General features: G+C 32.2%; 1 protein-coding gene across 1 annotated transcript in view; it reads left to right on the top strand.

Moving 5' to 3' along the window:
• Positions 1 to 16,530, top strand: part of STAG1 (stromal antigen 1) — a 355,079-nt gene that overhangs the window by 208,419 nt on the left and 130,130 nt on the right. The window contains exons 8-9 of the mRNA XM_027845191.1: positions 10,820 to 10,971; positions 11,646 to 11,719. Coding sequence (XP_027700992.1) covers positions 10,820 to 10,971; positions 11,646 to 11,719 — 226 coding nt within the window. The remainder of the gene's footprint in view (positions 1 to 10,819; positions 10,972 to 11,645; positions 11,720 to 16,530) is intronic.

Here is a 16,530-nt window from a genome sequence, read left to right as displayed (position 1 = left end):
AACAGAAATTAGAAGAGTGAGAGCCCCGAAAACGATTTAAGCTATCAAAACAAAAGAGGAAGTAGAAAAACTATAACAAGTTGATATAAAAGAAAACCAGCTTGCAATCTTTTTTTTTCTTTTTTTTTTTAAGCATATCTAAAAACTCCAAATGCCATTTCCTGAAATGTCAAATAGGTACAGCAGAAAAAACTGTTGTGCTATAGATGGCAATTCTGTTTTGCAAGATAATACGTCAGTAATATTCCTAATGATCAAACCCAAGTCATCAAGCAAATGTTAAATACAATATATTCTGTAACAAATCAGGAAAAGTAAAAAGATGTCATTCCAAAATCATTCAAAACTTTGAAAAAGGAAAATTGGTCCTTATGGGAAGAATCTTCAGATATTTGAAAAATGCCAAATAAATGAAGTGTTGTTGTTCGTCTGTATTACCTTCTTCCTTTATGTCTGTAATTTTTAGTCCCTTTCCCCATCATTCTTTATTTTCTACGATTTCTATTATTTTGTCTTATCCACTTGCCTCCCAATTTTCAACCATTTTTTCTTCTTTTAAAGTTTTAAATCCCTTTTAATTTCCTATTTCCTCAAATCCCTTTTATTTTGATTAGGGCTCCCCTTCTGTTTCCTTTGACTCCAATATTATTCTTTCTCAGCTACCTAAAAATTCATTGTTTCTCTTCCCCTACATACTTCATCTCTCCACCATAGAACTCTATACAGGGCTGCCTTGAACTTCCTTTCCCATCATCTTATTATTTTCTTAAGAGTTAGATTCACTTACTGGTCTTCATAGTCAAACATCAAGGAAGAATGAATGAATTATTGTTTTTGTGTTTAGACAACTTTTTCCAAATATTCTGTTTTCCTTTGCAATTGTAATACAAATTAAAAGATTCTATTATTCCCATCCCCCTAGTTGGATGGTCATTATTATCTCCTAAGGAAAATTTTCAGGAAATGTGGGACATATTGCTATCATGGGGTATGTCACCTTCTCTTAAACAAGGACTCAGAAGACTAAATGAGAACTTGATTCCTGATTCCAAAACTAGACTCCTCCGGATTTTGCATTCTCATCTTTGTCCTGTCCTTTGTTATTTGATAGTGTTGTGGCCTTGGGTAGATGAAGAGATAATCGTTTTTATTCACTTTGCAGGACGAGTCTTGGGGACTAGATAAAATGGGCAGGAACATTTAATCCTCTGCTCCACTGACTATGTGCATGGAAAGTTACAAGGCAGTTATGGCCAGATATGGTTATCGTCTTTGGAATAAAATGCTCCTTGACATTGCTTATATCTTAGATGAGAAGAGAGACAATCAGGTTAGTTATCTTGTTAGGGTACAGATATGGTGAAGATTTCCTTCAGAGCTTCTTAAGTTATCTATGGCATCATGTTTAGAGTGGTCATATAAGTAGTACTTTTAATATGTACTCCAATTGTCCCTTTGTTTTCTTGTGATTAAAGAATTTGTCCCTTTGCTTAGTGCTTATTTATTGCAGTTATTTATACGTTGTTACATTGAAATTAGCTACTTTTCAATAATATTGTTTAGTGCTTTTCATCATCCGTTATAAGTTCATTTTTACCTCTCGTTGGCTAATTCTTTAAACTCATAATATTTTATCATCCTGCTGCTAAGATGTATTTAAACTGTGTAGTAGTAGTTCAAATATGTCTACACCATAGTTTTATGAAAAGACATTTTTATGCTCCATCTAGAAGTAACTTATTTTTACCTCTTTTTGAATGCCATATTGTTACATAAATGCTTACTGTTGCATTACTAATTTTTTATTTTTATTCTTTTGGCATTGCAATTTTCTGTCCATTAAGTTTATCAAGTAAGATTCTTCATATTGCTGTAATTAGTCCTTTGCCATTTTAAAATAATTTGAAGATCAGTATGTTTGATTTCTGTTTTTATTGGTTTTACTGTGTTTCCCAACATGTAATCTACAGGGTTTTTAAAACTAACCTTGTTATTGTTATTAAGTAGGACCATACAGTAACATTACCACCACCCCACATACAGTTTTTTGGAATATGTGTGTTTGTGTGTGTGTGTGTGTGTGTCTTTTAAAGTTTGTATACACACTCAAAGAGAAATTTTCCTATATAATTAGATGTCCAGAAAAAAATATTTTATCATATATTTTATTCTTTGCTTTCTTCCTGTCAACTTTCAGTGTGTGTGATTGTAAAATTTTGTATAACTTTATAATTTGAATCAATTTACATGTAACTGTTTCACAAGACAATATATAATGTACTTTTCAAAACTTTTATGTAAAAATTATGGTTATTTTACTAATTTTATAAAATCTAACGCTTTTAAGTGTTAAAGGATTCCTTTTTTTTTTTAATTTCTTATTTGCCATAATTCTATATTCCTTTACCTATTTTCCACGTATTGTCTCATACAATGTTTCTTTGCTAAACTGATTATTTTTTCGTTTAGTAGACGGCAACTTGTGGGATCACTAATGTGACTTTTTCCCCCCCAGTATTCTGAATCTCCCCACTTTTCTATGATTTATCACAGATGAGTTCATTATTCTTCAAGAATATTTGCCAAGAAATTCATTCCATCAGACACATTACTCTCTACCACCGCCCCAAAAAAGAAGTGATAGATAAAAATCTGTATTATAAGCAAGTGTTTTTTTGGTCTTTTCTGAATTACATGATTACCAAGAAATATGAGATTTAGAATTATTAATCCATAGCCATTAAGTTGATCCATCATTTGATAGAAAAGTATTCCTAAATCAATAATTAATAATATATGATTATTGGCATGGAGATATGAAAAAATAGTATATGTATCCTAGATGCAGTGTTATTTTAACATTTTCTTCTGCAGATGTAAGCAATGAAATAAATAACAATGTCAAGTTACGAAGGCCAACAAGTTGGAAAATAAGAGTCTGATTCCAAGATGACTTTGGAACAGTAATTTTTCTCCATTTTAAATGCACATAATTATTTATGACTATTCATCATTTGTATCTTTTTTTTTTTTTTTGTCAAACCACCTTGCTACCTTATCTCCTTCAGGAGGGATGTAACTTTTGTCTTTTCTTTACATGTCATATTACTAGCTCAGGTATTTATGTAATTATTTTGTTTTCTTCCTAAAGAAATTTCATCTCGTTCTTCCTTTTTTTCTGTTGATAACTCTGTCTTAGTATCCATCCTTTAATTAACTTTGACAATTTTCCGTGCCTTTTATCCAAACAAATTACCTTTGATACCTGAACCTAGGGCCCAAACCAACAAAATCAGTGATCCATTTTGTTGGACCAACCAAAAGAATCAATATATAATAATAACCAACATAAATTTTAATAATGTATTATCTTGACATTTCCCCTCTTCTCTTCTTCCCTTCATCTTTTCTGCTGACTTCATTGTTCACCCCAGTTCCCACATTTAAGTTTAGTATTTGGATTTTTTGAGGGGAATGGCAGAGTAGAATAGATGAGTCTTCGTTAATTTTCGTAAGCTTTACTAAAAGTATGAATTCATATTCTCCAGATATGTTCAGACTGGCAGATATTTTTGTAAATTACTTTCAAAAGGCTATATGCAATTCCTATAATATGTATGCTTGCTTCCTTCATTTTCTTGTATTAAGACAAAAAAGTTTAAACAATTTTACAGTATTTAGCCTCTTAGAGGAGCTTTCTTTTGCCCAAACTGAACTTCACCTCCCCTACCAAGTCTCCAACTTGGTGTCAAAAATCAGTAATAATACATAAATCTTTTGACAAGCGCTTACAAATTCTTATTCTTACAAATAAAAAATTTTTATAGTTTTATGAACTTCTATCTTTATATGCTTTGACAGATATTTAATCTAGATTACTTTTGACCTCCAGATTCAATTTTACTTAAGATAAACATTACTTTCTTTGGGAATGTAATCTGTGTACTTTAAACCATCCTGAACTCCCTTTAAGGTCCTGAAAGAAATAATCTTTGACTCTTTGTAAAGGGAGAACATTCAAGTGTAAATAAGACTCTGAATTTTTATTTTGTTTTAATGTTGAATATTGGATCAACATAAAAGTCATTCCTCCTCAATGAAAAATTTTAATGGCTTTTATGCTTCTCCAAAGATGAAGAATTATGTCATGTTATCAGATATAGACAGTCTGTTGGCAGTATCTGGAAGACCATAACAGCATCCTCAAATTAAGACTTGGAATAGAGAACTGACCTGACCATAAAGAACTGTCTAATTACCCTTCTTCCTCTTTTAAGAATAACAACTATTATGACTTTAAAGACACTTTCAACTGCTATCCACATCATTTTCTTACCCTTGATTTGTAGTCAGTAGAGCTTCATTATAAAATTGATAACTTAACTCTTCATCAGTACCACAGTGAAAGCATATGGTTAATCCTGGCCACTCACTGAATTCATACATGTATTTGTTGCTAGCTGTGTGATAGAATATGGATATAAATTTAGTGGAGAAGACTGAGCTTTAAGTGCTCTGATCCTTCTTAAGCATTTGAGCCATGAAAGGTCTGGCTCATTACTCATAGCTCTCCCTCCTCTGTTTTATGTCCTTTCCTTCTTTGAGACCTGTTTAAAAGATTTTTACAGTGTTTATGACAGGATATTTGTTAATTGACCACATCATCTTAGCAATTGAATCATCTGGTGATCAAAATCCTGTATTTAGGTTCAAAAACTTAGTTATGCATTTTCATGATGGGGGTCATCTGGCTTAACAGTAGCTCATAGGAAAAAAATCTTAGCATTTTAGTGTCCCGCGGGTGCAGTGTGAGCCAAGAACATATTAGAGCCATTTAATGAAAAAACCAACATGATATTGGATTATATTAATAGAAGCATTTAAAAATGTTATAGAGCATGTGTGTAATATTATTTTTCTGTCTGGGTGCCACCTTTTGAGAAGATCTGTGATCTGTGACAAACTAGAGATCAAAGTTCAAATATATGAGTGTCAACTCTTTCTTCACACTATTTCTTCAAGGAACTGGCCTTCTTAACTGGATCTTGAGGGACATGTCATCATTTTCCAAATGCCTGAATCTTAAAAATTTTCTTTATTGTTCTGGGTATCCATGGGTGAATGTATACACACACCCCTAAACATAACACACATGTACACAAAATCAAGTCTATATCTAAGCATTATTTAAGTATTGTGCTTTAGACTAGCCTTGATAGGTTTTCACTAAATATTTCTGATATTTTGCCTAGATAAATTGTATAGAATTCTAAGTTTTCTGATATTTGGACCACCGATTCTGTAGTTGTATATTCTAAATATTTTGTGCATTTTGAGTAAATTTCTCATGATGTTTGTGAACATGGTACAGTTGTACTGTCTGAATGACAGTATAGTTATGTCTTTTTGTAACTAGTTAAATATTATACCCATAGAGTGTATTGATAAATAAGCTGAGGTTGTCCTGGAAGGAAGAAACTAGTGACATGTTATAAGGATTTATTTTGTGACCTAAGTAAAATAAAGAGTGTGCTTATCAGATTTGCAGATTGTACAATCTTGTGGAAATCTTACAGAGGTAGTTGATAGCTGATAATCAGTAGAATAGAGATTCATAATTATCTAGACAATCAAAACTGATATATCCGAAAGTAAAATTTAATGGGCATAAATATAAAATCCTTTATTTAGGTTCAAAAACTTAATTATGCATTTTCATGATGGGGGTCATCTGGCTTAACAGTAGCTCCTATGAAAAAAAAATCTTAGCGTTTTAGTGTCCCACAAGTGCAGTGTGAGCTAAGAACATATTAGAGCCATTTAATGAAAAAACTAACTTGATATTGTATTATATTCATAGAAGCATTTAAAAATGTTTTAGAGCATGTGTGTAATATTATTTTTCTGTCTGGGTGCCACCTTTTGAGAAGATCTATGACAAACTAGAGAATTTCACAGTGGATGAAGGTCTGAAAATCATATATAAACTATAATTAAAGTAGTTAAAGTCAGGACTGATACATAGAATCTTTAGAATGTTTGTTCTCTTTCACTGGAGGTATTGGGACAAAGTCTTACTATTGTAGGGATAAGCTTCTTGAGGACCAGCTCTATATCTTATTTCATTTTTATATCCCAAGCACCTAGCACAGTGCCCCTGTATATAACAGACTAAATAAATGTGTTTCATTGATTTGAAAGGATCCTTATACTTAGGGACTGTGCTGAAATACTTTGGCCTCAAAATCCCATATAACTTTTTAAAATCTGTGATATGAGGGCCTCTGATTTTTACAGCAGTGACCATATTGTATTACTGTGCAGAGTATCCTGTGAGTGGACGTTTTATATTATCAGCTCACATCTGTGTACTTGAGGGGTAATATTAGGTATCCTGTGCCCTAACTTTCTCAAAATCTGTTATACTTTCTAATGGAAAAAAAATTACAAGAATACAACTTTTGCCTGTTGAATTCAAACAGACTAGCCAGACTACACTGAGGGTTTTGAGTTAGGGAGCAGCTGACCTCTGGGCTCCCTTGATTCCTTTTTTCTGTGTTTTTCTTGTTGGCTATTAGTCCTCCTCTCCTGAGAGCCCCCCCACTCAGGTTCTGACCCTGCTACCTTGATGCCGAGATCCTTATAAGTAAACTTTGCAGTATGGAGCACTAGAAAGAGAACCATTTAAATTTAGGAAGCCTTGCTTTCTCTCCTAGAGTTGACCCTGGCTAGTGCTGTGACCTTGGACAGATCCTATAACCTCTCAAGGCATCTGTTTCCTCCTAACCCTTGCCAGCCATTATCTCATGAACTTAATTTCTGGTGTCTTCTTTAACAACTCCCCCTACCCTCTAGCTGTAAATTATTATTAATAAGAGTTAGCCTATGTCTATAAACCGTTATAAATGAGAGAGAGTTTCATGACCACTTACTTAGCTGTTGATTTTGATATAGTGTCGATCATCTTTGGAATACTAGAGGATGCTTATTTCAGTCCTAAATTTCCCCTTTCTGATGAGAATAAATAATACAGTTTAAGATAAAAGCTAAAATAGCGAAGAAAGAAAAATCCATCACATTTTGATAATGAAGTGTCAGTGTACAATTGTTTTTAATCCTCCTGAAGTTTAAGTAGGATTGACAATGTGTACCTCTGTAGCAGTAGTCATTTCTCCATACATATGCATAAGTAATGTCCTCTCTGACACATATTTGACACTTAATAAATGCAAAAGAAAGACTGGGTGGCCTCTGTGGTCTCTTCTAGCTCTAAATCTGTCTCCTATATAAAGAAAGTGTAAATGGGCAGACAGGTAATGATGAATTGTAAAATGCAGGAACACATAAGTGAAATGCTTAGTGTAGAGAGGAGTAGGGTGAACTAGAATGGTGCTATGCAAAAATTCTAAACCAGAGCATTCTTCTTTTGTGTATGTAGGATCGCCAAGGTGGTACCAGGGTACTAATTCCTTAGCACCATGTCTTTCTTGCCATTTGCTTAAAAGAATGTTAATTTTTGCCGAATGCATTACCATTAGTCAGCAGTATTTACTGAGTAATACCTGTATGCAGAAAACCTTTTAAAAATTTAAATGGAGACTAAGATTCTTATACTATATCTAGACCTTTTTTAAAAATGAAGATGTTTTTACTGTAGTAAAAAGTATTGTTGTGTTTGCCCACTTAAAGGAAATAATGCCCAAATAACAAGATTTTCCAAACACTATGTTTAGAGAAGTTATTTTCTCTGTACTTGGAAAAAGGGAAGAAGGGAAACATGGGAATATTCTGTAAGTGAGAATGTTGTTTCCAAAACAGTGAACATGAACAAGTAAATATTACCTTTGTTTATTATTTTTTCTATAACTATTTCACTATATAACATATTAGTAAAATATCTTAGTATTATTAATAGTAGTATTATATTATTACTATTATTCTACTATTGTTATATTATACCATATACTATAATATTATATTGTACTATTATACTACTATTATTAGTATTATAATATATAAGCAGATATAATATATCTTTGAAACTATACTTTTGGGGTTTAGGGAGAAATAGGAAAAATCTTCTTGGTTGTTGGTTCTTAGAGTTCAAATGGCTTACATGTAGATATAACCAAATTATCAGTTATTTTGTTATTATGTGAGTTACAACATCTAAGCATTAACCAGTATTGTGATGATAGCCCAACCCTGAAGTATGAACATGGCTGGGGAAAATGCAGCTTCAGTTAACCTTTAGGTTCTATGATTTCTTATACTCAGGAATATTTAAAATCAAGATTTATTGGGTACTGCCTACTAAGTGTAAGATATTCAAATTAAAACTATCCCTAGCAAATTCAGATGCCTCAGGTCCTTGCCTATCCAGGTCCTACCTCTCATCTTCCCTACGGGTATTTCATAATGCTTTTGCAATGCTACATTTAAATTAAGAAATAATGCACACAGGGGCAGCTAGGTGGCGCAGTTGATAGAGCACCGGCCCTGAAGTCAGAGGAACTGAGTTCAAATCCGGCCTCAGACCAAACACTTGACACGTACTAGCTGTGTGACCCTGGGCAAGTCACTTAACCCTAACTGCCCAAAAACAAAACAAAAAAAAACAAACCAAAAAAAAGAAAGAAATAATGCACACACAGTGAAATTAGCGAGAGACAACATATAAAACCTACTAAAATCATCCAAGTATGTAGTTTTTAAAAAATTGTCACAGCCAAATTAATACTTCATTTAAATAGATTGACTTTTGAATATCAACAAAGCAGTGTTTTCTGGGGAATTGACTAGACTACAGGATAGTATCATATTAAATTGGATATTATAATGATATTTATTAAAATAGAATTCTACCTGAGGGCTCATTAGTGGAGAAGTATCTGTTTCCAAATTTGTAAACCTGTTAACACTCAGGCAGATTAATCTTGTTCAAGTGCTGAGAAAAGCCTTTCCACAACAGTTGGGTATTCTCATTCTTATGGCCTGAAAATAAACATAAAATTATTTTGCCCAAATATAAATTATTGTTGTATTAAGATTATTGGGAAAAGAGTGCTTTAATAAGAATGTTTCATTAAAAACTTTTAAGCTTTCATCTTTTTTCCTAAAGATGGGAAAATAAAGTATGGGTGTCAGTAATACTTCAGTAAATGATATTGGTTTACTTTTCAGTTAGAAGTTCTTGAAGGTATGCATTTGTTGGGAGGGAAATGTAAGATAAGTTAGAGAAACATTCTTTTTACTTTGATACTTGGATGGCTCTATGTTTTCATCCATTGGAAGTTATTCCTTCCAACCAGTTCACAGTGCCTTCTCTTCCTATGTTAGTCTTCTCATCCATGTTCTTTCTTAAATCCTCCATGGAGAATCCATTCAACTCATTGGAGTGCTTCCCCTTCTTCTTTTAGTTTCTAAAAGATACTAATTACCTCTTGAGATACTAATATCTCTATTGTTTCATTCTTGCTACATGATCAGTCTACTTCCTTTTCTGATCACATTTTTTTTAATAGCAAGAATGACAATATGAATATAATTCAGTTTCTCTAATTGTGTGTCAACTTGTTAGTCACTGAACAAGGTATTGAGAATATCAGGAATTATATAAATCTTAATACCCACTACCCCAGTTTTCAGTTTTAACACTGTAAACAGACCTGACAGTCACTTTGTATTTTTTTCTGTTTGCTGGTTCACTGTGCCTTCTTCTTTTTCCTGCCAAGATCCACCACCCTTCCCCATCCCCTACCCCCACCAAAAAAAAATTACCTGGTAGCTAGTCCTCTGGTGATAAGAAAGATATTCTATGAAAAATACGAGTTTATGTCTTTGTTTAATTATAGAATTATAAGATTCCCATACTACGCTGGTCCTTGGAGTAGACATAATCTATCACTGGGCCCTTAAAACCATTGTAGCTTGTTAGCATCTATCACTGGTTGCATTTAGCTTCTACAGCCTTAGATAACCCCAGTTTACCTCCATTTCATGATGAAGCAGATAAGTATGACAAAGATTCTTGTATACTTTGTCATTTCCTTCAACACGAAAGTTCAAGGAAATACTTTTACATATTTTTACCAAATAAGTATCTGTTTACCCAACATGTTATCCTTCTATTCTCTATCCTATCTCTGTCACCAAATTCCTAATAAATAAATAATATAAAAAAATCAACTTGAAGCTCAGATGTGCATTTAATGTGTATATTTTGCCTTCTTCAAAAATATTGAGACTGAAAATATTTCAAAAATTATAAAAACAAATTACATTTTTTCTTAAGAAATTCCAATTTAATCTTTCATGTTAAAACTATTAATTTACACACAGTGGAAACTGCATTACATTTAGACAGATAATAACAATAACAATTAGCATTAGTATAGCACTTTTAGATTTGCTTCTCGTATTAATTCATCTTCTCATCTGCAAATAGCCATATAAAAATAGGTAGTTTTTCTTAGGGAAATTCTCAGAGATTTTTCACCAGGCTTATAATCCATCTATTTCCAAATCAGTTTCTATCTCAGAATTAGCCATGTTATATAATTAAATTGTACAGGAATACTTAAATGAATGCAGTAACTGAATCTCAATGATGTTAGTCAAGGAGTAGGTAAGTCTTGAACAGCATGTAAGACATAGAGAATATATAGTGTGAAGGATGGAGTTCATGTATTTATTTTACAATAGAATTTTTATATGGATGGTATGACTAATGGGATTTAAATTTTTCAGTAATTTTATAATTTATAGTTTTGTGTTTTCAATTTAGAATAATTGATGATAAAATATTTGTTTTTCATAGCCATGAAGCTTATGACTGCTCTGGTGAATGTTGCCTTAAACCTAAGTATTCATCAGGATAATACACAAAGACAGTATGAAGCAGAAAGAAACAAAATGATTGGTAAGCGAGCTAATGAAAGGCTGGAGTTACTACTTCAGAAACGCAAAGAGGTAAGCAAAACTAAGATGTAAGCGAAGGAATTGGTTTCCTTGCTTTTTTATATAATATAAAATTTGATATAAAAGAAAATATGTAGAGAAATCCATTATTTATCTAAGATATAAATAAACTCATTTTTATACAGTACTGCTTTTTTTTTCCCTGAAAACTAGTTTGGTCAATTCACATTTATATAATTAATTTGTACAGTTTTTTTTCTGGTTTTGTAATTTAAAAATTAAAACTAGAGACAGCGTAGTGTAATAGAGCTAGATTTGGAGTCAAAGGTTCAAATCTTGACTCAGTATCTTATTACCCACATGTGGCAAGTCACTTCACCATTTAGATCCTCAGTTTCTCATTGCTAAGTGAGGGATTTGAGCTGGATGATCTCTCGTGTCCCTTCTGGCTCTAAAATCTATGATAAAGAAAAATCTTTTAAAATTTTAAATCTAAAATTACAAGTATATTATATTTGTAATACATTATCATTTCTATACCTAAAAGTATTTCAATTTATAAGAGAAACTAAGAAACTATACAATTTTAAAAACTGTGTATTATACCCAAATGCCTTTTTAATTCCTAATTAAATAGATATCTAGTAATATTTTTGTCAGTTACTAAAAGAAGTGATCACTATTTCAAAATAAGAGGTAATAATATTACTTGATTTTTATTTCAGCTGCAAGAAAACCAAGATGAAATTGAAAACATGATGAACTCTATTTTTAAGGGTATATTTGTTCATAGATACCGGTAAGAGATGAAATTATAATTAAAGCAACTGGTGTTTTCTTACCTTATACCCCGCTGTCTCATTTTTATTTTCTTTGTGAAGCTATGAATGTTCCTAATTATTGTCATTCAGAGCTGTTTTCTAGGAATACTTTATAAGCTATTAAATTATTTAAATTTCAGAGTATTAGGGAGGACTTTGGGTAGGAATGATGGGCCTACTTGTTGTCTAAGACACAGTGTAGGAAAGTTGAGAAAGACTTATTACGAGGCTGGATGCAGAACATAATTTTATTATCCACAGCAGTTTACTGAGTTATAAGGTTTTGAGTATATGTTATAACATGCATTTGCATCTAAATCAATGGAGCAAGTAGTCACATGTATGAAAATCACAGTTCCTTGAAGTATTGGAAAACTGGATTAAAGGACGCTAAGTTATTACTAGTCTTTTTCCTTCACTTGGTTCCTCAAGCTGCTCTTATGTAATGGATATATTAACCAGTCACTTCATTGGGAAGATAAGTCAACTTTACTCTGTTCTACAGGTTCTTAACCTAGGGCCCATAAGCTTGATGTTTAATATAATGTATTTAAAATACTATATTTCAGTGTAATTGGTTTCCATGTAATCCCATATATTTTACTTTGCACATTTAAAAATATTGTTCACAGAAAGGGACTGTAGACTTCTCCAGACTGTCAAAGGGGTCCTTGACACAAAAAAGATTAAGAACTCCGTTCCAGTCCTGTATCCTGGATTCTGTTTTAGTAATTTTATGTAAGATAGTAATACTCCCTGTGAATGGAGAAGATGTATTCTATACTTATACATTTTTTTTTGTCAAAACCTTATTATTTCGGGGAAAGAAAATATGTAATGGACATACAGGTGTGTTACCAGACATATGGGAGCAGTATGATGTGAAATTGCCTTTAAATATTAAGCAAAATAATATAAAATGTAACACAAAATATAAAACATGTATGTGAATGTAAGAGCAGATGAAGTTGGGTTAAAGAAACAGGGAGAGACATGTTCTTAAGGTAATTAGACAGAGATGATTACAGATTTTGGGAAGATTTCAAGAAAGAATGATCCTACTGATGGACCTTTCCTGAGGCAGGAAAGTCAAGGTTCTTGGCAAAGCCATTCACAAAGACATAAACTGCTCTAGCATCTCATGCAATGTTCTTATAGCATCCCAACTTCCACATGGAAAGAGTATCTTGGGGGAGAGATCATAAGTATGTAATTTTAGGCGCACTCCTACTCAAAAAAAATCTTTCTATGTACAATTCCTTTAACAAAGGACAATTTCAATCTTCTACAATTGGAAATAGAAAACTTATAAATGCAGGTTGAAGTAACATCCTCAGATTTTTAAAATCAAATAGTCTTGTACTCTTTAGCCCAGTTCCTACTTCTTATTGTCATTATCTATGCACAAGTTGTATCTCCTTCATTAGGATGAAAGGTTTTTTTGGGAGCATTTTTCATTTTTTTGTCCCTAACCCCTAGCACAATATCTTGAACATAGTAGATGCTTAATAAATTTTTGTTATATTGAATTGAGTTTAATTGGACTTTTTTACACCAATATTATCAGTGATGAAAATTAATTCACTCATTAAATCCATTTCTGTGTTGATAGGACAGAGGAAAGAAAGAGAGGAGAGAGGGAAGGATGCAGAAAAGGGAGATTGAGAGGGAAGACAAAAGGATGAAATGACTCACATTTTTAAACCTGTTGTATTTAAACATGATGGTATCACCAGCAGATACCAAACATGTGGATAGAACTAATCTGAGAGTGGGGAAGTTGATTAATTCTGTTGTGGAGGAAATACAGTGCAGATTCCAAGTCAGAGAAAGAATTGCTGTATATGTTGACATCTTACAAATGCTCCTTTTTGCACACGATATTTTACTAATTGCATCAAGGTCCAGAATGTTGCATAGCTTCCTAAATGAGATGCTTGTACTGACTCACACATCACAGATATTTTATTACTTGGCCTTAATGTCCATATGAGAAAAAACAAGTAAACAAACAATAACCATTATCCAGCCTTCTGTATACAATGTTTTTTGGTACAATTTATAGTGTTCATTAATCAATCTGGAACAGACACTACAAATAAATAGTGAGTTGACCCTAGAATTGAACAAAATGAGTACAGACTGTGTTTATTTTGCAAAATTACATAGTGATTTTAATGACTTCAAGCTTCTCCTTAATTCAGTGAAATATACTTTTAATACCACACAGGGCTTGGACCAATATTTTACACCATATACTACAATAAGCTTAAAATGGATATGCTTTGAATTAAAGATCCTTGTGTAGCCTCACATCTCTAAATCATGGACATTCTTAAAAAATAATAACTGGTAGTTTCTGGATAAGATTAGCTTCATTTAATATCATAACAAAATAGATTATATTTAAGCAAATAGGAAAAAACTTGTTAAATGTTAAATCAGTTGCCTGTATGGTCAAACCACCCACTTATCAGAATTAAAAACAAAAGGAAGGGATAATGAGAGAAAATCGTTATACAACTGAAATCACTTTAAGAGTGAATCATTTAAATAAATAAAAATAAAAATGGAAAATAGAGAACAAAAGTAACATAAACGTTCACTATAATTTCAAGTAGAAGTTGACCAGTGTAAATCAGTTGCCACAATTAGTAGACCAAAAGAGTCCAGAAAACACACTAGTCCGAAAACATATGAATATGGTGTGGGGGGAGGGATGAAATGGGGAGAAAATTTGGAACTCAGAATTTTGGGGAAGTAAATGTTGAAAACTAAAATAAATTTTCAAAAAGATTAAACACAAACAAACAAACAGAATTTGCCAAATAGTAATGACAGCTTTTACATAGCATTTTTGGTTTGCAAAGTGCTTTCCATGTTATCTCATTCATTCCTTGGTAAACAATGGATATCAAAGGCATACTAGGTTATCATTCAAATTAGTTTATAAAATCATAGGAAGAATTAAAGTCTATCATGCCATTTTCTGACCTTTTTAAAATAATTAGATATTTTTCACAGCAATTGAATTCTCAACCAAACAAATGATAGACGTTTTTCCAAAAAGATTAAAATATGAAGAGTCAGTTACCTGAATTGGAAAAGGTTTTGTCTGAACAAAATTAACATAACTGGAATGAGAAAGGAAAGTCAACTAACTCTTCCCCCATACATAAATGAATGAAATAAAACAATTTTCAGAAAAAGAATTATAAACTACTACTGACAATAGTGAATGTTGTTCCAAATAACTAATAAGAAAATAAATACAAATCAAAACAACTCTGTAGAACAGTCCATCGATTTGGCAAAAATGATAAGACAGGAGAAAAATAAGTGTGGGAGAGGGTGTAGAAAGACAGGTGTGCTTTTAATATAATTAAAGGCTGGGTGAGGAAGAGTAGTTACAAGGAATATTGAATTAACCTTATAGGCGATACTTAGAGTATTTTGTAAATGTAACAAAACAAAAAATCCAAATACGTTAAAATTTTGAACAAAAAATAAGTAAAATTCAGTCAGAGATGAAGAAAAAACATCAGCAACTGAAAATACCCTTAGTAATCCATAATGCAAAAGTGAAAACGTAGTGTTATTATTTATTGGAATAAAAACGGCAATGTCAAAAGGAACTTTATTATGGTAAGGAATAGCAGGTTAAATAAAACCTTTCAGTGTAATATCAGAAAAGTAATTGTGTTTTCGTGATATGGTAAGGGAAATTTAGTTCTTACTGTCAACAACAGGAACCTAAAACCATGGTAGATGCTCATAAATGTGTGATGCCATTCCTATTTGTAAATACTTCTTTTTACTCAGTTGTATAATAATAAAGGGTTACCTTATTTATTTCAGCAAGGTGTCCCAGTTTTATTAAAAAATGAACAAAGCTAACTCTGTACCATGATAGAGTCATGTATCCTAGCAGTTCTTATAGTATGAAAACAGATGATAACATATCCCTTGTTGCCATTTCTTTGCTATCCATTTACTCTTACCACCTACTTTAGTACTTGTTGTGGAGCATCTCAGAATCCTGACAACCCCTTCATAGAGACAGCTTAATTACTATAGGGAGAGTAAAATGAAAATAGAAAGGTGAGTAGATGACATTATGATAGAACATGAGGTCTGAAGGGTTTGAAAGAAACATGCCAAACTCCATTCATGTGAGTATCTTTGGTAAGGTGCCCTAGAAAGGGAGGTTAAAACTTACCTTGGCTTGAATATAACTGTAGTCTCAATCATTTAAATCTGCAGTAGAAGCCTGCAGGGAACATTTTCAAAATTCAAATGCTGTTGTCCAGAAAAGAATTTATAAATGTAGAATTATAATGCATGAGATAGGAAAGCAACTTACATGAATAGTAGAGACTGATGAACCAAAGAATAGAATATCTAAGTTGCATCAACTGCTAATACAGTACAGGGAATATATACAGGGAAATATATATTATGAAGAGAGGGGAACTAAATATTAAAGCAAAGGATATATCTTTCAGTGCAAAGTGGTGACAATGTTACTACAGTTTCAAACATCAACCATAAACAAATATTTACCAAGTATCTCTTGTGTGCTATATATTAAGGATACTAAAGGGTCTGACAGGATCCCTAGATTCAAAGACTCTATTATCTATCCTAAGCAATGTGAGAGATACCTAAAAATAATCTGCAATATTATTTAAGATGACATCTCTAGGATTTCATGGAAAGGAAGAGATCAATATAGCCTAGAGTTGCCTGGGAAGATTTCCTAAATTGTGTGCAACTTGAATTAGTCTAA

This window comes from Vombatus ursinus, unplaced genomic scaffold (genome assembly GCF_900497805.2).
Source record: "Vombatus ursinus unplaced genomic scaffold, bare-nosed wombat genome assembly UNPS02014959.1, whole genome shotgun sequence".
In the NCBI taxonomy this organism is placed as follows: domain Eukaryota; kingdom Metazoa; phylum Chordata; class Mammalia; order Diprotodontia; family Vombatidae; genus Vombatus; species Vombatus ursinus.
Note: the sequence above shows the minus strand (reverse complement) of the source record. Positions and strands in the feature narration are given on the sequence as shown.